General features: G+C 57.2%; 3 protein-coding genes and 1 pseudogene across 12 annotated transcripts in view; 1 reads left to right on the top strand and 3 right to left on the bottom strand.

Annotated features, from left to right (window-relative positions):
* SNED1 (sushi, nidogen and EGF like domains 1) overlaps nt 1-13,016 on the top strand; it is an 81,494-nt gene extending 68,478 nt beyond the window's left edge. The window contains exons 27-31 of the mRNA XM_055300349.1: nt 3,067-3,183; nt 3,706-3,793; nt 8,325-8,408; nt 9,568-9,611; nt 11,631-13,016. Of these exons, the coding sequence (XP_055156324.1) occupies nt 3,067-3,183; nt 3,706-3,793; nt 8,325-8,408; nt 9,568-9,604 (326 nt within the window). The 3' untranslated portion in view covers nt 9,605-9,611; nt 11,631-13,016. The remainder of the gene's footprint in view (nt 1-3,066; nt 3,184-3,705; nt 3,794-8,324; nt 8,409-9,567; nt 9,612-11,630) is intronic.
* On the bottom strand, nt 5,590-6,154 carry LOC129493814 (40S ribosomal protein S14-like; annotated as a pseudogene).
* MTERF4 (mitochondrial transcription termination factor 4) lies at nt 12,976-19,238 on the bottom strand. 2 transcript variants are annotated; one of them, XM_055300358.1, is made up of 4 exons: nt 19,140-19,237; nt 18,082-18,607; nt 16,637-16,821; nt 12,976-14,545 (listed from the first exon to the last, which is right to left on the bottom strand). In XM_055300358.1, exons 1-4 carry the CDS (start codon nt 19,158-19,160, stop codon nt 14,366-14,368), a joined length of 912 nt encoding a protein of 303 aa, XP_055156333.1. In that variant the 5' UTR covers nt 19,161-19,237; the 3' UTR covers nt 12,976-14,365. The 2 variants fall into 2 exon arrangements, with proteins under 2 accessions (XP_055156333.1, XP_055156332.1); XM_055300357.1 differs by having other exon boundaries at nt 14,405-15,958; nt 19,140-19,238.
* A 441-nt stretch (nt 19,239-19,679) lies between these two features.
* Nucleotides 19,680-22,138, bottom strand: part of PASK (PAS domain containing serine/threonine kinase) — a 35,549-nt gene continuing 33,090 nt past the window's right edge. For 6 of the 9 annotated variants that reach the window (XM_055300340.1, XM_055300342.1, XM_055300338.1 and 3 more), the window contains 3 exons: nt 21,972-22,105; nt 20,609-20,915; nt 19,680-20,266 (listed from right to left, as the gene is read on the bottom strand). In XM_055300340.1, the coding sequence (XP_055156315.1) occupies nt 19,906-20,266; nt 20,609-20,915; nt 21,972-22,105 (802 nt within the window). In that variant the 3' untranslated portion in view covers nt 19,680-19,905. Of the gene's footprint in view, nt 20,267-20,608; nt 20,916-21,971; nt 22,106-22,138 lie in introns of those variants that run through there. The other 3 variants (XM_055300344.1, XR_008661213.1, XM_055300346.1) reach the window with 3 other exon arrangements.

Here is a 22,138-nt window from a genome sequence, read left to right as displayed (position 1 = left end):
GTGCAGAATAGTGTTTAGGGTACCTCTTTTGTGTAGTAACATGGGGAAGGGAAATATGAATATACCTATTTTCTTATATTTAAAAAGAAATAAAACTAATAAAAAGGTTAACTGAGAAAGGAAAGAACGAGAACAAGGAAGTAAAAGGATGGAGGTGGATGCTAGACTTCTCTGAATGTATCTCCACAGTTTTGATTTTAGAATCAAGAAAAAACATTTTTTCATGACCTACATAAAAAGCAAAACCTAAAAACTGAAAACAAACTGAAATAAATTTATCATGTTGATGGTGTAACTACATAGGAAAAAAGGTATTGCAAGTCATTTTTTAAAATTGCCTTCCAACTATTCATTCCTAGAGGGATATATTCTGAAAAGAAGAATTCTTATTACGGGAAGAATTGCAAGAAATTTAAAGCTGCACTCAAAGCTCTTAATGTCAGTAGTAATACTGATATTTTTTTTTAGAACTGTTATATGCACATTGTAGGATAATGAAAATAATTATATCAATGGCACCAAGGTTCTCAGTGTAAAGAGATACAATATAAAATCCAGGAAGGGGCGCCTCGGTGGCTCAGTCAGTTGAGCATCTGACTTTGGCTCAGGTCATGATCCTCAGGATCCTGGGTCTGCTTCTTTCTCTGTCCCCCTCTACCCACCCCCTGTGCTCATTCTCTCTCTCTCTCAAATAAATGAAATCTTTTAAAAATTAAAATTTTTCTAAAAATCAAGGAATTAAAACCCACCCCTGTGTTTCCCTTAACTATTGATATAGACTCACAATTTGTTTATTTTTATTTTTTAATCCAAGTTCCTGGTGTGTCTACTGAAAAGGCCTCAAGCACTGACCCCAGGAGCAGTGAGCACCCTGACCACCCAGATTGTGGGTTCTAAATGCCCAATAAAACGAACCAGGGGTCTTTGACAAGTGGCTGATTCCAAGACTGAAGCAGAATATGGACAAAATGTGCCCAGGATGTCCGTGTAAAACAAGCAAGCTTTCAAAAACAACTGAGATTGTGTCTAAAGGGTGCAGGGGGCAACCTGAAAGGCTGTCGCAGGCTGAAGGTGGATAACTGGAGCGTGGAAAAGACTAATGACAGGAGCAGACTGACACACACACACACCATCCACCGAATACGTAAGAATCTATGAGTTTATGATGAAGCTGAAAGAACAACGTGCTGGTCCCTTTAGAGCTGGCCCGGGACCAACGCTTCCTTTGCAAGTGTACAGAGGACAGGAAGGAAACACTTGTCTGGCCTTGCCTGGGTGGACTGTAATTCAAGGTGACCAGGGGGTGGGCAAGGGGGGAAAACAGGTCTTCACTGAGGACCTTCTGGCTGGAGGCGGAGGAGTGACAGGCCAGGTGGGTGCGGCCCTTGTGAGACGATGGATCTGGGGCCCAGACTCAAGATCACCTGGCTGCTCACGCCAGGAGCAGAGCCTATCAGAAATTTCTCCTGGATTAATGAGGTTGCCAACACCGAAACTGCTGAGCAGCCCTCACGTCACTGGAGACCTCACATGCCTCCCGGAGTGGCTGAAGGGTGAAGCAGTCCTGCAAACACTGTTTGAGCCTGAATCCTATGAAGCCCCTCTCTCTAGCCGCAGAAAATGCTGGTACAATGCCGGTACAGAAATGTGGGGATGGGGGATGAGTTAATGCCACAACAAAGTAATAAATAAAATGCAGGCAGGGATTCTACAGGACAAATGACCTGGTTTATTTAATAAATGCAGAAGGGGAAAAAAATAAATGCAGAGGGGAGGAAGATAAAATTTATAGATTAAAAGAGAGACGTATCAGACCAAGGCACTGTGTCCTTATGAATCCCGATTAGATCAGACCAACTGGAAGTGATGCTTTTAAGATGACCGGGGAAACCTGGACAAGGATTGCAATTTCTTATGGCACCAAGGAGCTACCGCTGACTTTGAAATAACAGCATTGTGCTTGTGTAAAAGTTTATAGTCTCTACGTATCAGACACCAGCTGTATTTACAGGTCAAACGATTTCTGTGACCTGCTTTGAAATTCTGGAACAAGAGAGAACAGGGCACGGAGAAATGGGAATGGATTAAATGAGATTGGCAAAATGTCAATACTCAGTGAGGCAGAGTGACAGGACATGGGACCCTCATACTCTAGACTTTGTAGGTCTGAAATTTTTCACAATATGCATTTCTTTAAAAGCCGACAACTCACCTTTAGCACATCAGGAAAGACGGAAAGACAAGGCAAGTCCCGGGGTACAGTCAGGGGAGACTGGGGGGAGAATGGAGCGGATAGAGGAGAACCAGCCAACAGAGGGAACCCCCAAAGGCCCAGGAAGCGGACAGAGGGGCGTAGGGTCTGAGAGCACCCATCCGTGAGGAGATTTTGAGAAGGAGGCGTGGGATGACGTGGAGGGGATGGGCCTTCTGGTCCTGGAAATGGTGGCTGTGTACAAATCTCACTCTTCTGTGTTTCTCAATTTTTTAAGTTAAATATGAAAACGACAGATAGCTTGACAAAGCTAAGGGGAAAACAGGCCAGAGTGAGCCCCAAGGGAGAAGGCCAGGCCTGCCTCTCGTGGCCAGCAGCGCGGTGAGGATGCAGGCTCAGACCCCAGCACAGAGTCCTGCACAGGGCTGCCTGGGGCTGGGGATGTGGGACAGGCACTGGGGACGAGGAGGGGGCTCCCAGCAGGCTGTCAGCAAGAGGCCTTGGCCCCAAGTGCAAGAACCCCACGCAGGTGGCAGCAGCCGGGGCCGCTGGGGCTGGGAGCCTCTCTGGATGACGGCGGGAGCCCACCACAACCAAAGCTGAGGGGTGTCTCTTCTGCACGTGGTGGCTCAGGACGGAGGGTCCCCACAGAGTCACTCCTCCTCCCTGGAGGTAATGGGGTCAGGACCAAGCCTACGGAGGCCAGCCTGCCTGCCTCTGCTCCCTCGGACCACCTGAGACAGGACCACCCCTAGGGCCCAGCGGTGTGGGGACGGCAGGAGGCAGCCACATGGCAATGCTGACAGGCCTTCTTCTGGGGTCTCAGCAACTAATGGCTCGTGGCCTGTTCACAGACACCCCTGGGAACTGCTCAGAAAACCCCTGTCAGAACGGAGGCACCTGCGTGCCAGGTGTGGACACCCACAGCTGTGACTGCAGCCCAGGGTTCAAAGGCAGACGCTGTGAGCTCGGTAAGTCAGGGGCCGCTCCCTCCCGTGGGGACCACCGGGGCCTCAAGGCACCTGTCACAGCAGACTGTGATGGGCGCACTGGGCCCAGGGCGGGTTTGCCCAAGGACCTCAAACCTTGAGGTGCCAGGACAGGAGCCCAGCCTCGGTGCCCCAGACTTCCAAGCGCCTGGGGAGGGATACTGAGGGCAGTGACCACCCAATGCCAGGGTGAAAGGTGCTGCCCAGAAAACCGGGGGGCTTGGGGGCAGCCAGAAAGCAAGGGATGTGGAGCGCCCCACAGCCAGAGGTGGGTGCAGGGGCCAGACACGGTGGTAGGAGGGGAAGAGCGCAGGCCTCCCTCCCCGGGAGGGGACCGTGGCTGGGTGCGCAGGCGGACAGACGCCCCTGCGGCAGCTGCACCAACCCCAGGCCGGTGAGGCCACAGCCAGCCCCAGGGGAGAGCCGCCCGGGGGGCTCCCGCAGGTGCAGGATGAGCCCCGCTCAGCGTGGCGCCCCGTGACCCCTCTGCCTTTGTCCCGGCAGCCTGTACGAAGGTGCCCCGGCCCTGCACCCGGCTCTTCTCAGAGACCAAGGCCATGCCGGTCTGGGAAGGAGGCGCCTGTCACCACATGTAAGTTCCTTCCCGCTTTCCGCACGTGTGGGAAGTTCCTGACGTCAGAAGCACTTCACAGAGTCCAGCTCACCCCCCCCCACACACGTCCCGCGGAGCACTAGGGGTCAGGGTCACGCGGGGCTTGCACCCATTCCCTCCATGTGACACAGTGGGAAGCTGAATAAGTTGTTGGAGCGCCAGCCCCCCGGCTCCTGAGCCCCGGGGCCTTCCCTTCCCGCACCCTCAAGGGGCATCGGTCCCTCTTCACTGGATGGCAGGGCCACATGGACATTGATGCCAGGAAAGGACGTTCCTCTCCTCTCTGCCTCCAAGCCCCTGGGAAGACCTGCAACAGCACAGGAGAATTCGAGTCTCCATCCTGCCACTAAGTCATGACACTCATGCCTCAGTTTCCCTACCTATAAAATGGGCTGTAGAGGGAGAGTTTGCCTGGCTCACCTCGCAGGACCTTTCCTGCTTACGCTGTGACTCTGGGGTTCATACGTATCATCTATTTAGCCAACAAATACTTACCAGCACCTACTGTGTGCCAGGCACAGTTCTAGACCCTCAGCATGTGCCAGTGAACAGAACTGGTCCAAGTCCTGCCCTCGAGATCCTCACATCCTAGACGAGGGAGGCAGGACACTAGAAGAAGGAGTATATTACGTAGTATTCTAGGAGGTGGTCAGGGCTAGGGAAAAGGAAGAGATGAGCAGGGGCCCGGGACAGCCAGGGCTGGGGGGACGGTAGGGGGTGAGGGACAGCCGAGGGAAGAACTTTCCAGAAAGTCAAAATATCAGTTGCCAAGGCCGTGTAATTCAGGAGCACGTCTGCCTGTCTGAGGAGCAGCGAGGAGGCCCCGGGGGACTGGAGGGCAGCCAGGGGGAGCGGTGTTTGTGTGGGGCAGAGGGTCCCCGCAGGGCTTTGGGGGCCCCTGGAAGGACTCCAGCATGTGCTGTCTTGCAATGGGGAGCTCCTGAGGATGCTGAGCGGGGGGGGGGGGGTGTGAGACGTTCCGTTACATGCCTGAAGGTCGCTGTGGAGGGGCGCGGGAAGGCCAGGTAGGACGCTTGATCTGAACCTGGACACGAAGCCAGGCTGAATGCGCAGCAGCAGAGAGCGGAGCACGGCTCTGAGGGCACAGCCCATCTGAACTTGGGTTCTGGGGGGATGGCAGCCCCAGCCGCAGGGTCCCCCATGCTCCAGCTGTGCCAGTGACCCCAGTGCCTGCCGGGGGCCTGCTAGGACCACGCACCTGACGACAGGAGACCTGGGCCTGTCAACAGCTTTCCGTACTTTCCCCTTAATCCAGATGCGTCCAAAAGTCACCTGGTACTCGGCACGTGGCGGGGTGTTGCTTTACACCCTGTGTGACATCTCTGGTTTATTGGCCGCACACACCATTCACATGTTCCCATAACGACGGACGCGGTTGGGTTTGAGTCGGCCGTGCTGCTGTGTGCTTCCTACGTGTCCAGTCCCGTCATGCTTCCTTTCTCTCTCCTCCCGCCTACTTTAGGTTAATTCTTTCTTAGGCTTCCAGTTGGCGCCACGGTTGGTTCGCTGCTCATACTTGTCTGGTTTAACTCTTTAGTGGCTGCTGGGGGGTTGACAATACGCCTTTGCAGCCTCCCATAGTCTCCCTTCACTGCTGGTCTGCAAGCTCAGCGTACGAGGGCTCCTGCAGCAGCAAGCTGCCCTTGCCCTTGCGCTCTCGGAGCTCACAGCCAGACGCTCCACTTGCTCACAGTCTGTGAGCCACACAATATGGTATGTTTGCTCTCAAAAGACAATTACCTTTTTAAAAACTGTTTTTTTGTTTTGTTTTGTTTTGTTTTTAGCTTACACAAAGGCAATTTATTAACAGAAAATAGTTTGAAGAATCCTGTTCACAGACGGTGACCACGGCGACCCCCCTTCCTGCGGGTGCTATTGGTGGGGATGGGGGTGACATCCTCAATCTGCCCAATCTTCATTCCTGACTGGGCCCCAGGTCCAGGGGTCTTGGTTCTATTTCCTCCTGTGGCTCGGAGTTTGATGTGGAGAGCAGTGATGCTCAGCTCCTTGCACCTCTGGGCTACATCCTGGGCAGCCGACATGGCAGTGTAGGGAGAGGACTCATCTCGGTCAGCCTTCACCTTCATCCTACCAGTTACGCGACAGATGGTTTCCTTGCCAGAAAGATCAGTGACATGGACAAAAGTGTCATTGCATGCATGCAAATGTGTGGCAGACACCAAACACATTTTCTCCTTCAGCAACTTGAGGTCCAAGGCTGATGACCTGTTCTTCCTTCTTTTCCTTCCCCTTACGAGGTGCCATTTCTGCGCGTCTTCGTCCTTAAAAACTGTTGAGAGTAAAAAGTCTTTTGTTCTTCCTTCCCGTTTACCATTCCCAGCACCTGGCATTCCTTTGGCCAGACCATCAGGTACCATTTGCCTTGGCCTCAAGAACGCACGGTGACGTTTCGCACACTCGGCCGGCGATGAATCCTCTCTGCTCTTGTCTGTCTGAAAAGGGTTCTGCTTCACCTTCATTTTTGGAGGAAATATTCGCCAAATATAGAACTGCTGGCGGATGTCGGTGTTCTTCTCTCGGCGCTCAAGAGCAGCCGTTCCCTGTCTCCTGACTTGCGTGGCTGCGCCCATTCTGACCCCCGAGTGCGAGCGCCCGGCCCCGTGGCTGCTCCGATGTCTCTTCTTTACCACTGTTGTTGGGGAACTGTCATGTGCTTTGACGGGGTTGTGAGTGTTTTTGTTCTTCACAAGAGTTTGTGAAGCTTCTATCTCTGGGGTCTTGGCTTTTATCAGATCTGGAAACTGGGCCATTAGTTCTTCAGGTCCCTCTGCTTCTCTCCTGCAGCCCTGCCCACGAAGGTGTCAGACTGGCGCGACCTACAGGTCCTGGGGTGCCTCTCCTCTCTCCCAGACTTCCTTCTCTCTCCTTTTTGTGCCTTGATTCCACAGCCTGAGTCCTGTGGTCTGTCCTCTGCACGGTCTAACCCGCCACTGATCCCACGGAGTCCCGCCTTGGATCCTCCGTTTCTCTTCTCATCGTCTCTGTCTTCCTTCAGACCACTGAACACGCGGGAGCAAACCTGTAACACGTATTTTGAGGTCCTGGTCTGCTGTGCCCGCCTCTGCTCTCACCTCTGGGTGTCTTTCTATTCAATTACTGTTGCTGTTTCTGGGTCACGTTTTCTTGATGCTTTCTCAGTCATTTTGGTTGGATGCTGGACATTGTAAACTTTACGGTCCCGACTGCTAAGTTTTATCTGTATGTATTTCCCAGAATGTTTAGTTTCATCCCACAAGGAGGCTCTTTTTAGTTTGATCCTTTGGAAGCCTGTTTTAGGGTGGTTTCACCTTTATTCTGGGTTAATTTTGCCCCACTACTAAGCTGTGGCCTGTCTGGAGCTTCTAGTCTCAGTTGCTCAGCTTCTCAGTAGTTCTTGTGCAGCCTCATGGGGTTCGACCCTCTGTGTGCACAGCTTAATCATCCCGGGGAGCCCCGTCCAGGCCTCAGTAGCTCCTCCCCTGCCCAGTGCTCTGCCCCACAGACTCCAGCTGCCTCTGCCTCTTCAACTCAGTGTGACCCCAGCTTGGTGTCCATCCCACCCCCTCCCCCTACCACCACCCTGTAATGTACTCCAAAAAGGGCCTCTGAGCCAAATTCTAGGGCGATCACAGGGCTCACTTCATTTGTTTCTCCTCCCTCAAGAATCAGTCTTGCACGGCTTTCCAACATCTGAAAAGAACTGCTTCTCATATTTTGTCCAATTCTCTGGTTGTTCATATTGGGGGATTAATTCCTGACCCTGTTACTCCCTGATGGCCAACAGTGGAAGTCTTACCAAAGGCCTTAAATCTCAAGGGCTCTCCCAGACTGAGTTAGAGCTTTGCCCGTCAAACTCCCTGGATCTCTCTTTTCAACAGCTCTGACCCTTGAGAGCTTTAACAAGAATAAAAACACGTTCCTATTCGTTACCATCTACAAATTCATGAGGCAAGTAGTATGAATAATACCCGTTCCACATAAAACTGAAGTCCCAGTTCCAGAGACATGCTCGGAGTAGACTCATTAGTTAATAAATGGGAGGCAGGGCTAGAAGCCTACACTGCCCACATCGAACACCTGCACCTCCAAAGCTCTCAGCCCTCCCAAGAGCTACCCAGAGGACCGAAGAGTGAGCTTGAACCATCTCAAGGCTTCAGCACTGAGCGGACTGCCCCAAGCGGAACACGTCCCTGAAATTTCTTATTTTATCTCTTAATATTACAATATTTTGCCCACACTCCACAAAATGTACACTTAACGTGGATGTATCTTAAGTAAATGATACCTCAGTCAAGTTAATTTTTTTTAAAGATTAGAGGACTTTAATGTTGGACCTTTTAATACATCCCCATGAGGTCAAGTTTTATTAAGAAAATAATGGCCTTTCAAACACCTGCACGGGGACCTGTGGGTGCGCGCAGCTGAGCCGAAGCAGCTGGGCAACATTCTGCTCTAGTTTCTGGCTTTACAGAACTTTCTTGTGACACAGGTATAAAAGAGTCTACAAAGTGCACCAGGACATCTGCTTCAAAGAGAGCTGTGAAAGCACAAGTGTCAAGAAGACCCCAAACAGGTACCATCCCAGGGAGGAGGCCCACACTGTGTCCTGCTTATAGTTCACAGGGTAATGGGGCAAGGGTGGCCCTGGGGACTGAGCACTATGGGGTGCCACAGTCCTGCGGGCTGAGCCAGGCTGTCTTGTCTGTGTGTCCACACATGCAGTCCTGCACAGCCGTGTTCTGCTTAGAAACTGTGCACATACATGTACACCTGAACACATACAGACTGGTAGAGCTGGGCATGGTGGGAGCCGTGGGGTCACACAGTGGGGGCTGGAAAGTCACATGGTGGCTGCTGGGAGGGTCATATAGGGGGAGGCAGGGGGAGATCACATAATGGGTGCTGGGGGTCACATAGCGGGGGGGAGGTCACATAGTGAGTGCTGGGGGAGCTCTCCTGGTGGGTGCTGGGGGAGTCACATGGTGGGTGCTGGGAGGGGTCACATCGGGAGAGCAGGAGAAGATCACACAGTGGGTGCTGGGGGTGTCACACAGTAGGTCTTGGAGGCTGGGTCACACGGTAGGTGCTGGGGGGGTCACATGGTGGGTGCTGCGGAGGTCACACAGTGGGTGCTGGTAAGTCACATGGTGGGTGTGGGGGTCACACAGTGCTGCTGGGGAAATCACATAGTGGGTGCTGAGGGGGTCACACGGTCGGTACTGGGGGTCACTCCGGTACTAGAATTGGGAAGTATGGAACATTATTGACAGATTCAAGAATGTGACTACAAATATAGTAAATCTCTAGTTTTTATTCACTCACAGCCAGTTCTTTCCCCAAAGGGCTCAAGAGAGTCACAGGGATGATTACCTAACATGCTGCCTGGGTGCGTTAGGCGCCTTGCCAACAGCAGAGCCCTCACCCCAGTCATAGGCCAATCAGTGGCCACACCCCTTAGATCTTGGGTTACTAAGTGTCGGGCAATGCAATTCAACACCTGCTTGACCCAGCACGTACCTATCTCTTCCACTTTCCTTCTATACCCTCTTCCCCTCCCCGTGACTCACTGCTGGCCAAGGGGATGCACACAGACCAAAATGCTAATCTCTGCATCGGTGTCTCACTAACAGTGTTCCCCAAAATGGAATATATGTGAGCCACAGACAAGACACCAGCAGGCAGTGTGGGTTCCAGGTACTTTCTTTTTCACAAACCACCTTTCTCTATTTCAGGAAACACAGTAACAGTCCAACACTGAAGAAATCTTAGGGCACAGGTACGTTCCCCACCACGTGGCAGAGCTGGAAGCCAGAGGCGCTGTCTCTTCGGGGAGCTCCACTGTGCCTTCTTTATTATGAACTCCCAGACCAGGAGTTCCAGAACTCCCCGAGGGGTTAAAACGGGAGGGAAAGAAAATACCTAAAGCCTCAGGATAGCCGTAAACCTAGTACAGATGCACCTCCAGGTGGAAATGAGGCTGTCTGGGCGTGCGGGCAAATCTCACTCACCTCAAGCAAAGGGAGAACCCCTTTCCCATCAGCAGCAGCGGGTGGCGACGGGGGTGAGCACCCAGCGAGGGGTATGACCACCTGGCCCCTCAAGGGGGCTGCTGGAGGGGGCGGCGGGGAAGGGGCGGGCAGGGGAGGACGGCAAGAGGGGCCCCTCAAGCACAGACATGGGAGTGCAGGCGCTCAAGAGAGGGCTTCCCAAACCCTGAGAATGGCAATCTCTCAAAAGAAAAAATGTGGTGTGGGGCCTCAATCACATAACTTTGGGGAAATCCTGAAGACTGTCCCACTGGGGAATTCCCAATGGACGCAGGAATCCTAAGCGCTTGGAATCCTGGAATGAGAGAAACTCTCTAACCCTATTCCCATTCAATCTGGGATTTCCCAAAGTCTTCTGGCAACTCAACACCATCCAGGCCTTACTTCACACCCACAACTCTTCAGTGTCTTCATTACAGTCAGTCGGGAGATACTGGGCTGAACCGCAGCGACCCACCTACAGCCCACAATCAGCCTCCCCCGCTGAGCGGTTTCTTATTGACAGTGAGGTCACCGGAACGTTGGAGGAACGTGGCCCTAGGGCAGCTTACTCCTCTCATTCCATACGTGAGCCTCAAAGTCTACGTCCCTGGTGTTGATAAAACAGCGAGGCACCCGGGGAGCTGGCAGAGTCAGGAACAGGGCTACGCTGTCTTACGGGGCTGTGGAGATGGAGGAGAAACATTACCAAGAGCCTTTACCAACAAGGGCTTCCTGGGTGTAGGCTGACAGCACGGGGGGGGGGGGGGGGGGGGGGGGGAGTGTTTTGCACAGCCCATCGGGAAGACCGGCGCTGGGATCTGCTGGCATCTGCTGGGATCTGCTGGCATCTGCTGGGATCTGCGGCCCATCGTGGCCTCGGCAGCCATCCCGGTCAGACTTCTCCAGAAGCCCCTGCATTCAGCTCCTGTCTCTTCCGCTCCCCGCTCATGCTCCCAGGACACACAAATCCAAAACACGCTCCACAGCTGGTAAACAACTCCCCACTGGGAGTAAGAAGCCACAAACATAATTTGTGTTGGAAATACTGGTATCACAGCGAGTCACCCGAGAGTCTTCTTAAACTCAGCATTTCCAGCTCCATAAAAACAAATCATTATCAACTACCAAACAGTAGCTTTGAGGATATCCGTTCTTGATCGGGAATTCATTTCAGTCCAGAGTAACAGGGGGCAGCCCGGCCTTCAGAGGAAGGATCCCAGGGCACCACCAAATGGAGGGGAAGGGGAAGTAGCCAGCAGCTCTTGGCTCTAACAGCCGCATCCCCGCCCAAACATTCCCCCACCGCCCCCGCCCCCACCTGGGCCACGTAGATGGCGCTTCTAGCCCGCCTCCCTCCCTCCCTCCCTCCCTCCCTCCCTCCCTCCCTCCCTCCCTCCCGACCACGGCCACATTAGAGAGGGAAGCTCGCCCCCTTGAGGCGGGGGCGGCACGTCCTCTGTGGGCAGGTGCAGGGGCCAAGGGCTGCTAAGAGAACCGGGAAGCTGCATTATAAAGAGGAGCAGGTGGGGCAGCCCTGGTGGCGCAGCGGTTTAGGTTTAGCGCCGCCTGCAGCCTGGGGTGTGATCCTGGGGACCGGGGATCGGGTCCCACATCAGGCTCCCTGCATGGAGCCTGCTTCTCCCTCTGCCTGTGTCTCTGCCTCTCTCTTCGCTCTCTCTGAATGAATAAATAAATAAATCTTTAAAAAAACAAAAAAAGAGGAGCAGGTATCAGTCACCTCATGCCCCATTCTCTTTCTCTTCAAGGGATTCAGGATGTTCTTGTTAACACTTCATGAACCTCACGAGCTCCCAAAGCCCAGGAAGACGGGCTGTAAAATTGGATTGAAAGGACACCCTGAAAGAACAGGTCCTGGCTCGCATCCGCCCCCTCTGCGGCTTCCCTCCTCTGGCATCTAGAAGACAGACGGCCAAGCCGAGCCGGCTCCAGCCCGCCTCCCTTCCTGGCCGCGCCAGGGAGACCCTCTGGGCCAAGTCACCTCCAAGTCCTGCGGTGCTGGCAGCAGCCTGCTCCGTACCCCTGCTGCCGTCTCCCACGGGGGACAGTGCGCTGCGGCCAGGGAGCAACCACAGCGCTCGCACGGGCCCTGGATGAGCGAGGCTGCCAGCCGGCAAGGCTCCTGCAACACCGGGAACCAGTTCTCAGATCCCAAAGTCGGAGGGCCATTCGCCCCCCGGAGACCTAACAATCAAACTGAGGACGACCTGCTGTCCGGCTTCCACGGCCCGGCCAGTGGTGCCAGCGAGGGCGGGCGGTGAGGCCGGACGGCAGGGGAAGCCGAGTTCTGGGCGCCCCACCCGGCTCCTCCTGCAAAGTCTTTGCGCTGATACGCTGCAGGCTGGCGCCCCATCACACAGGCCAGACTGCGGAACAGAAAATGTTAATTAATACTAAGATGGAGTCTAGACACTTTTTGCCTGCGACTTTTTCTCAAAGTGACTATTTTTGGCTTTGTGGACCTAGCGGTCTCTGTGGCAACCAGTCAGCTCAGCGTTGGCAGCATGACCCTGTGGCCAGGCCCTGACCTGAGGGTGTGGCCGTGTTCCAGGAAAGCAGTATTTACAAACTGGGGGCCCAGGTCCCACGGGCCATACGTGGCCAAGCCCCGGTCTGTTCGGGGCACCCAAGCCTTGTGCAGAGAGAGCCACCCCCAGATGACAAGGAACTGGAGCCCTGAGCCGCCCGGAAGCCAAGGCAGCACCCCCACACGCGGGGCCTGAACACCGGCCCCCGGGGCAGGCCAGAGCCCACCCTGCTGCAGATCCCTTGCTGTCCACGACGCGGTCAACATGGTTCCAGGCTGGCGGCTCGCACGGTTTTTTCACACATTTCCCGCTTTACCAGCAGAACGCTGCCCTGCCCTGCCGCCGGTGCCTGCAGCACGCCTCTCTGAGCCCTGCCTCCTCCCCGCGCAGGGGGCTAAGACCAAGTGTGCCAAGCCCGCCTCGTGTCACGTGCAGCACCTTCGTAGCTGACCCAGACTGGAACTCAGGCCCCTGCATCTACCACGGCCTCTGCCCCGAGTCAGCACCACAGCCAGAGAGGGCTCCCTCCGTCTTTTATAAAAAACATTTTCTGAAGAGTTAAGAGTATATTATAGGCTTTTTATTTTTATTAAAGTTTTGCGTGCATATGTCTGTGTATTAGACAATCTGTTATTTTCCGAGAGGAGGAACTGTCATTTCCAGAAGTCTCTACTGTACTCCAGAACGCGCCGGTGCCCCAGGCCCACCGGGAGAAGACAGCCGGGCTGCATCAGGGGCTCCCACCCTGGGTGAGCCCAGAGAAAGCCAGGCCCGGGCACACGTCCTGCTGACGCCTGCTGTGTCACCGGGACCCGTCACCGTGCACCTGTATAAGCTACAGCATCACTAGCAAGTGGCAAGGTCAAGTGATATCACTGGAAAAGTAGATAAACTCTCTACTACGATGTTAATAACCTCGCGCCCCTCAGTCATGAGGTGGACACTAGTGTGTTCCAGTTTTTAACTCAGAAACATTTGTTTCTACAAAAAACAGTCTACTGAATCCTGAGCTTGGTGCTGTGTTGTCTTACAGTTAACCCACCTTGCCGTCTCACAAATTTGGTATCTAGTAAAAGACTTCCTGACGCTAAAGGAATTACAATTCACCCTGGAAAACATTTGTAAGGAGACACTGCTTTCTTCACACGGTTCCTTCGTAAAACTCTGGCACCTTCCTCAAACATACACTCAAACTCCACCCGAGGAAATTAATAATAATGCAATCAGAAAATTCTCAGGCGCACAGAAATTTATTTCTGTATCAAAATGAAAGGAGCACTCTTGATGCTGAGTTAGCCGTTCTGATCACGCACGTTTATAATTCTACTTAGTCCCCGATTGGGCACAAGCACCCATCCTAGGTTCCAGGGAAAGTGCCGGTCACTTGGGACGCCACAAAATGGAAGAAAAGTTAAAACACTGGCAGAGCAAAATGCCTTCATTTTCATGTCACCTTGCCCGTGGCCAAGAAAACCAGCAAAGACACAGCCTTCCTTCCCACAGCGTGTGGGCTGCCACGGAAGCGGATGAGGAGACCTGCGCCTATCCCACCGCTGTCCCGCCAGCAAACCCAGCCGGCAGGGCCAGCCGCCTCCGGCACCTCCGTTGGCCAGGACTCCTCCTGCCTCGACATCTCACTCCATTGTGCAGGGATTTACTGAGCTACTTTTCTTTTGCAGAAAATGTCTTTCTCTTTGCCGTCGTGCTCGAACAAGAGCCCCGAGAAAACAGAGCATCTGCCCCTCAGTGCTGAGGCCCCAAACCTACCAGCAGGCGTTCTAGTGCACGTGGGAAACACACTTTAAAACTCAGCTATGTACTTTCTTTTCAATTAAAGAAACAAAATAAACTCAAGGCTGCTTCAAATCTGACGTTCTCCTGAATCCATACAATTGCATTCCACCGGACCAGGCCTCGGGCCGCTTCCGGCTGGCATCTCAGGCTGGACCGTTGTTTCAAGGCCGTCCAGTGCACCGCACGATGTTTCGCGGCAGCCCAGCCTCCAGCCTCCGGGTCCCAACAGCACCCCCCTTAAGTCCCAACAACCAAAAACGTCCTCCGATGTTGCTGGATGTTCCCTGGGTCACGATCGCTCCAGGTGGGAACTGCCACCTGACAGGATTCTTACACGGTCTCTGTGGGAAAAGTAAGGCCAAGGACCAGGAATTTTACAATGTTGTTAAAATGCTGCCAAGACCTGGATTTTGGACAATCACCAAAAATGTTTCCTGCACGGTCAACCACGTGCCAGCCACCCCCCACGCCGGGGACCTTCTGGGTGCGCCAGTCCTCCTCACAGAGCCCACGCCGTCGGGGCTGGGCCTCTACCTCAGAGACGACTAATGTCAAATTCACCCCCTCACCCCTCAGGCCCACCGGCTTCCCCGAGGGGACGCCCACCACCACCACGTTGCATGGGAGCTCCCTGCACGAAACCAGGCCCGTCCCGCTCAAAGACTCTCGTCTCCTCTGGTGTCAGAAGCCGCATCTGTGTGATGGGCGGTGGGGAGGGGACTGGACGGCACACTCCAGGGCCCGCATGCAGCCCACTGGCCACGAGCTGGTGTGAAGGCCAACTTCCCTGCAAGGTCAGAGCCGGGACCTATTCTTCAAGGAGAGAGAGAAGTACTCCAACACTTGGCTGCCGTTAGGAAGCCGTGCAAAACGAGACCGTACGTCACTAACCACGTTCCTTTACGATGCTGCACACTGGACGCGCCTATGAAGCAGCATTTGAGAATTAAAGACACGAGTGTTTTTGTGGAAAACCTGCTACTTGTTTTCATAGGATGACGTGCTATGATGTACCAAAACCTCACTGCCTGCTCCTATTTCACCTTTGTCCCTAAGAGAAAACGTACGACGACTCCTGAACCAGAGGGAGGAACCCCATTCCCCACAAACCAAAACCACATGTTGAGGTATCGAGTCCCCGGGCTCGCCCGCTCAGAGTCCGCCTCCCATGCAGGAGGGAAGAGGGCCCTCCCCACAGAGACCTGACGACACATCAACCTAATGCAGCTCCTATCCAGTCCCAGGAGATCTGTAACAATGTTTTCATCAGAACGGCAGTTTTAGAAGGAAAAATAACCTGAGATGACCCAAGTGAAGCTCTCAGAAGCTTTAAGAAAATTGTAATGTTCTTTGTTATCTGTGGGCTCTTCATTCCAGTCCTACTGCCACTCCTCCTCGTCCTCATCCTCCTCTTCTTCCTCCTCCTCGTCCTCCTCGTCTAGACTTAAGCTCTGCTTGTCAGGCATCTGCCTCTCAGACTCCTCTTCCTCCTCCCGAGCAAAGAGCTTCTTAAAAACTTCAAACTCCTCAGCAGAAGAATGGGCCGTCCTGGCCAGAAACTCAGCTTCTGAGACTCTGAGAATGTCCTTGAGTAAAGGATTGGGGATCTGTGTCTGGCCCTTCTTATCAGGGGTCTGGTACCGCCCTAGGCGCTCGAGGAACACATGTCTCTGCTTGATCTTGGTTATGGAGTGCTGCAGGAAGCCGGTCCGCACCACGTCCGCATGTTTAACCCCCATCCTAAAGTAGGCATACTGAAGACATAGGCACAGTTACCTACGGTCTGTCCTGCCACCGTCCACAATCAACTCAAGCACTCACAAAGAGCTGCCCAACTAGCAGTGCCAGGACACTCTACGATGCCCAGCACTGGTGTTGACGGCTGCGTTTTCGAAGCATTTTCAAATTCATATTGAAAAAAATTTAGTAGGAAATGAAGTGTTAAGTGGGATGAATTCAGTTCTTTTTTTTTCCTCAGGAAATAAAAACTGTGAGCATAGAAAGAATGGGCAAAAATATCCAGAAACATCTAGCAATCTGACCCAACCTGTCCAAATTGTTAACCAAAAGACAAGACAACTGTCACAATTATGCTACTAAAATCAATACGCAAAATAGGTTCAAAAGAAAGGCTCTTTAGCTCTTTTAAAACTAGCTATTTCAAGGAGAGGCCCCATTTGGACCCCAGGAGAGGGACCAGGTCGTTCACCATCAATGGCAGAAACGCTGTAGGAGAGGTTTTCCGTAAGGAAGTGAAAGACCAGAGCTGGATTCCCTCTAGAGGGTGTGTGCAGTAGAGGGCTCTAACCCTTCCACCTCGTCCGCCGCCCTCGGGGTGCCTGAGGCTTCTCATCCATGGAGCTCACCCTCGCTACATTCAAACAACGTGTATTTTACTTCCCCAGCCCCTACCAGTCACCAGTCATCCTCACCTGGAATTTGTATTCGAGGTCACCAGGGTCCTCCCGAAGAACATAGGGGCATCTGTGCAAAATCCTGGTCACCTGTTGTCCCGTGAAAAGGCATTTGTCCTTGAGAACCCCCACGATGCTGTCAATGTCCCTCTGGTGCATGGTGAAGACTTCAGGGCAACAGAGAAGCAGCGTCTTCAGTTTCCCTGCAAGACACAGGAAAGGGCAAGTACATGATTTCAGGGCACTCTGGAAAACCAAGGGGCTTGCCACGCCCACGCCAGCATTTAAAACTGAACAAGGAGGCTCTCCTCCACGAGCGACAGCTTCCGATGCTCCCAGCAGCTTCAGCAGTCACCGAAGCACCCACTACCGACATTCCTCAGATCTCTTATCCACACTCGCGCAGCACCGGGCAAAAGAGGCCCTTCGAACAAACGCATGAGGGCAACTGGTAACTGAGGCTGCTGCCCAGGCAAACTGGGCCCGTGGTCTTCCCAGGGGTGTGGGCAAAATCCAGTACCCGGAAACCTCAAATCACTCATTTAAAACAGGATTCACAATCTTCCTAACAGCTCAGCTACTCACTGTCTCGCTGAAACGTGTCTAGGATGACTTCTGGGGGTTTAGAGTTTCCCTCTGAAGCAGAAGGCCTCGCTGAGCTCTCTAATTCATAATCACAGTATATAAGGTATTAGGCTCAGCCTTTTAGATTACGCCGCAACAGGTGATCTGCCAAGGGGGACGCAGGAGGCGCTCTCTTCCTTATCTTCTGGTGAAGGGGCCAATGGAGATCCTCTGAGACTGGTTCCCAAACAACAGTATCTTCCCCCAACGATATCTTACCAGTAGGAGTCAATAAAAAGAAGAAGAAAAAGAACCCCACTGGGGCGCCTGGGTGACTGTCGGTTAAGTGTCTGCCTTCGGCTCAGGCTGTCATCCTGGGGTCCTGGGACGGAAACCCCGCACCGCTCCCTGCTCAGAGGGGAGCCTGCTTCTCCCTCTGCCTGCCCCCTCCCCTACCACTTGTTTTCTCTCGCTCTCAAATAAATAAAATCTTTAAAAAAAAAAATGAAAAAAACAAACAAACAAACAAAAAAACCCCAGTGACCCTCCCGTGTTACAGTGTGTAAGGATCCCCGAGACCCTGATGGGCTCCTGCCCCGCTCCCCTGAAGGCCCGCAGACTCCCCGAGGTGTGAATCGTGTTGGGGGCAGGCCAGGCCCTCCGATTCCTGGACTCCGGCCATCTGGGGTTCCACAGAGCAGGAGACGGTCACCGGAGCCCGCACCTGGAGCCACATCTGGACTCTGCTTTGCGTCCTACAGCCTTGAGCTACCGCAGCGTCCAAGACCCCGTGGGCGCTGTGCTCCCGCCGCACTGAGCGCACCTGCAGGCGCCGGCCCCCCCGCGCCCCCAGGGGCCGCCCCCCCCGCCCCCCCGCCCCCACCCCCGGCCTCCCGCACCTTCTCCGAGGCCAAGCCTCCGCAGGTAGCTGGAGCGCCTCTTCACGTGCGCCGCGGGCAGGTCCAACAAGGGCGGGCTGCTCCGCGCCGCCGCACACACGGGCCCCGGGTTCACACCCAGGAGCATCAACTCTGAAACCACGTCCAGCAACTGCCGAGGCTGCGCCCCGCGCCACACGCCGAGCAGTCCCCGGATGTGCGCGTCGCTGAAGCCCATGGCCTGGAGGGCGCCCGCGACCCCCCCCGGCGCGCCCGGGCCCGGAGCCACGGGGCCGCTCCGCTTCTCCAGGGCGCCCGGCGGGGCGCGCACCCCGCACCCGGGCTCCTGCGCGTCCTCCAGGGTCTGCGCACGGGGCGACGCCGCGCGGCCCCCTCCGCTGGAGGCTGCGGTCCTTCTCTGCTCTCCGCGGGGCCGCGCAGCCAGGCGGGCCCAGGTGGGGGCCCAGGTGCGGGCCCAGGTGCGGGCCCAGGTGGGGGCCCAGGTGCGGGCCCAGGTGCGGGCCCAGGTGCGCTGCCCGTGGAGGACCTGGGACAGACGAGACAGGGGTCAGCTCCCGCCCCCCGCTGTAGAGGGCACTGACTGGGCGGCCGGGCGCAGGCTCCCCGGGGCGGGCAGGGAGTGGGGGGTCAGGGCGGGAGGGCGGGAGGCCGCGGGGCGGGGGGGGGGGGGTCAGGGGTCAGGAGGGCGGGGCAGCCCCGCAGGTCCAGCCCGCCCAGTGCGCCTGCGCGCGGCCCGGTCCTCCGCCGTCTCCCGCGGGGCGGGGGCAGGAGACGCGCTGACAGCGGCGCAGGGAGGGAAAGCCGCGGCGTGTCGGCGTCCGTGTGGCCGCGCCTCAAGGGTCGGGGTCTACGCGGCGGGGAGCGGGGAGCGGGGAGCGCTCGCCGGGAGGTGGGCTCGCGTCCGCAGCCGCCCGGCCTGTCCGTCCCTCCGGGGCCCCATGCCACATCCTGGCGCCGCGGCCCGCGGAGCGGCTTCACCGACCGGCGTCCCCGAGCCGCGGCCCCCCGCCGCCCCGCACCTCCCGACCCCGCCCGCGGGACTGCCCGCGCCCCGTCACCTGCCGGCCGAGCGCCGCCATGGCGGGGGCCTGACGAGCGCTTCCGCCCGGCCGGCCCGCACTTCCGCCCTCCGGTGGTCCGCACTTCCGCCCTCCCCCTGGAAGCGCGAGTGCGCGGGAGATGCGTTCCGCCGCGGGCGTCCCCGGGTGCGGTAGGCGCGGCCGGCCCCGCCCCGCCCCCCGCCCCGCCCCCTCGGCCCGCGGGCGCCCGCCGCGCGCCCGGGTGAACAGCAGGGGGTGGGCGCCGACAGCAGGAGCCGTGGGCCCGCGAGCAAGCGGCGGGGAGGGCGGGGCGGGGCGGGGAGAGGGGGCCCCGGCGGCGCCGGCTCCAAGCGGAGAAGGAGGCCTCGAGCAGGGCGGAGGGGCCCCGGGGCGGGGCCTGGGCGGGGAGGGGGCGGGGCCTGGGCGGGGGGGGGAGGGGGCGGGGCCTGGGCGGGGGCGGGGAGGGGGGGAGAGGGGGCGGGGAGGGGGCCGAGGGCCCCGGCGGCGCGGCGCGGGAGCTCAGTCCGAGTCCGAGTCCGAGTCCGAGTCGGGCGCTGGTTCGCTGCAAAACTGCTTTAATCTGGGAAATATCCAGACGTGAGGCAAGGACGCAGCCGGGGGGCGCGGGTAACCAGGTCTCGGCCCGCGCCCCGACGAGCACGCGTCAAGGCAGAGGCGGAGGGAACCGACAAAGAGTGTCCGGAAAAGTCAGGAGACGACGACGACGACGACGACGACGACGACAGGCGCGTGCTAGACCGGAAGGATGAACGACCCCGACGCCCTAGCGGTTCGGGTTCGGGTTCGGGTTCCGGCTCGGGTTCGGGTAAGCGCCGGAGCACCCGGCCGCTGGGCAGGCGCGCCCGGCCCCCGTAGGGCCTCCCGGCGCTCCGCTCGTCAGGCTGGGCGCTGCCCCGCGCTGCTGCCCCGGCCGGCGCGGTGGCCCGGGCCGCGGGACTCCCTTCCTCCGACCGCTGCGGCCTGGAAACCCAGGCCCCGGGCGCCGCCGAGGAGCAGGGCAGCGGCGCTGGGGCGTCAGGGGCCTCCCGGGGGACACAGGGGCCCGCCCGGCCCCGCAGCCCAGGCCAGCTCCCCGGCGCACCTGCCCTCCAGCTCCAGACTCCCGGCGGACAGGGCTCCGCTTTCTGGAGGAAGAAGACGACCCTGTGTCACGCGTCCTCACGACATGCCTCGACCCCGGCCCCTCCCTGGCGGGATTCCCGGGAGCAAGACCCACCAGCGGGAGCCCTCAGAACCCCCCGCGCTGCTCGCGTCCCCGGGCCCACTGAGGCACCGACGCGGCCCACGGTGCCGAGCAGACACGCGGGGCTGCGGCCAGGGGCCTCGCGGAAGCACCAGGGCCCTGGGCCCCCTCCACCCCGCTCGCCGTCTGCAGCCCCACCCTCCCCTTCAGCTGCTCAGACCCTCCGCCCCTCACCCCCTCTGCGGGGCCTCCTTGTCGGGGGCTCCCCTGGGTGCCCACCCACCTTCTAAGGCCCCGGCCCCAGTGGGGTCCAGGGGCCTCTGAACGCTGGTTCTGATCGGCTGGAGGTCCCGACATTTGTGCCCAGAACAGCATGGAGGAGGGGGCTTGGTCCTCCCCAGACCCAGGAGGGCCGCTTTCCGGGCACACGGGCCGTGCCTCACCTGGCTTGTTCACTCGACACACCTCATCCCAGGTGTAGTCAGCAAGGTTCACGGGCTGGATCACCCAGGGGTCTGTCACCAGCTTCTCCAAGGTGGTGCGCTGCTCAGGGACAGGCTGCAGCAGCCCAGATATGAGGTGCATGAGAGCTGGAGACACAAAGACCCCCCTGGGCGTGTGGCCAGAAGACTGACAGTGGGTCCAGGCTGGGCTCAAGCGGACCAGGTCTCGAAACCTCGGGTCCCGGCTCTGCGTACCGTGAGCACCGGACTGGGTGGCCAGTGGCCTGGAACCTCCACACTGATGAGACTAGGGGCTCAGACACATGGGCCCCCGGCCGTGCCCCGAGATGCTCGTCCCCTCTGAAAGCGTGGGGTTCAGGACCCCACCCCGCTCGGCCTGTTCCCAGGGCTCTGGACACGCAGAGCCTCAAATGACCCTGGGTTTGCACAACATGAAGGGCAGGAGGCGGCTGCAGGCAAGGCCTTCACCGTCCCCCCAGAAGGAAGCACAGCCCCAGCCCCGGGTCTAGGTTTGGGTCCCACTTCCTGTGACGGTGTGGGCATCTCCAGCCAGGGCTGCTCTGAGCCTCAGCATCCCTGAGGGGAGCCCTGGGAACCACGAGGGAACACGTGGGGCAGCTCTGTGGGGGGCACAGCATGCTGCAGAGGGCGTGCTCCCCGGGAGCCCAGGACCTTGGCAAAGCCCGAAGGATCCTCTTCTAGGCTGCCAGGGACTGAACTGCCTCCATAGGGTGGAGCCGTAACCCCCGGTGGCCCCTGGGAGGTGAGCAGGGTCACAAGAGGTCATGAAGGTAGGGCCCCATGATGGAATTAGCGCCCTTGTAAGAAGAGAGACGGGGGCACCTGGGGGGCTCAGACGGCTAACTGTCTGCCTCCGGCTCAGGTCGCGGTCCCAGGGCCCTGGGATCGAGTCCCGCGTCGGGCTCCCTGCCCAGCGAGGAGTCTGCTTCTCCCTCTCCCTCTGCCCTACTCCCCACCCATCTGCACTCACACACTTTCTAATAAATACAATCTTAAAAAAAATTATCACGAGGGTTTAGTCAAATTCAAGTTACCCTCCTGTAGGGATCAGGGTCAGACAACGGAAAGAAAGCCGTGAGGCTGTCAGTACGACCCAAGAATCGCTGCGTGCGCGGCGGGGGACCAGGCCGCCCTCTGCTCGCACCTGCAGCCCGGGCTCACCTTCTGACACCAGGTATGGGGGGTGGATCATGGCCTCCATGGTCTCCTCCAGCTCGCAGAAGGGGTTCTCCTCAAAGATCAGCGTGTACAGCGTGACCCCCAGCGACCACATCTCCAGCTCCGGCCCCTTGTACCTGCAAGGGGGGAGGTGGCGTTGGGGGCACGCC

The sequence above is a fragment of the Nyctereutes procyonoides genome, unplaced genomic scaffold, assembly GCF_905146905.1.
Source record: "Nyctereutes procyonoides isolate TBG_1078 unplaced genomic scaffold, NYPRO_anot_genome, whole genome shotgun sequence".
In the NCBI taxonomy this organism is placed as follows: domain Eukaryota; kingdom Metazoa; phylum Chordata; class Mammalia; order Carnivora; family Canidae; genus Nyctereutes; species Nyctereutes procyonoides.
The sequence above is the reverse complement of the archived record's forward strand: the minus strand, read 5'-3'. Positions and strand labels throughout refer to the sequence as shown.

What these genes read in the sequence shown, in the direction of transcription:
- MTERF4 (XM_055300357.1), bottom strand. Translation starts at nt 19,160, where the DNA reads ATGGCGGCGCTCGGCCGGCAG. An exon ending in GAGGCTTGGCCTCGGAGAAG is followed by an intron (nt 16,822 to 18,081) that starts GTGCGGGAGGCC and finishes TGTGTCTTGCAG; the next exon opens with GGAAACTGAAGACGCTGCTT. An exon ending in ACCTCGAATACAAATTCCAG is followed by an intron (nt 15,959 to 16,636) that starts GTGAGGATGACT and finishes CTATGTCTTCAG; the next exon opens with TATGCCTACTTTAGGATGGG.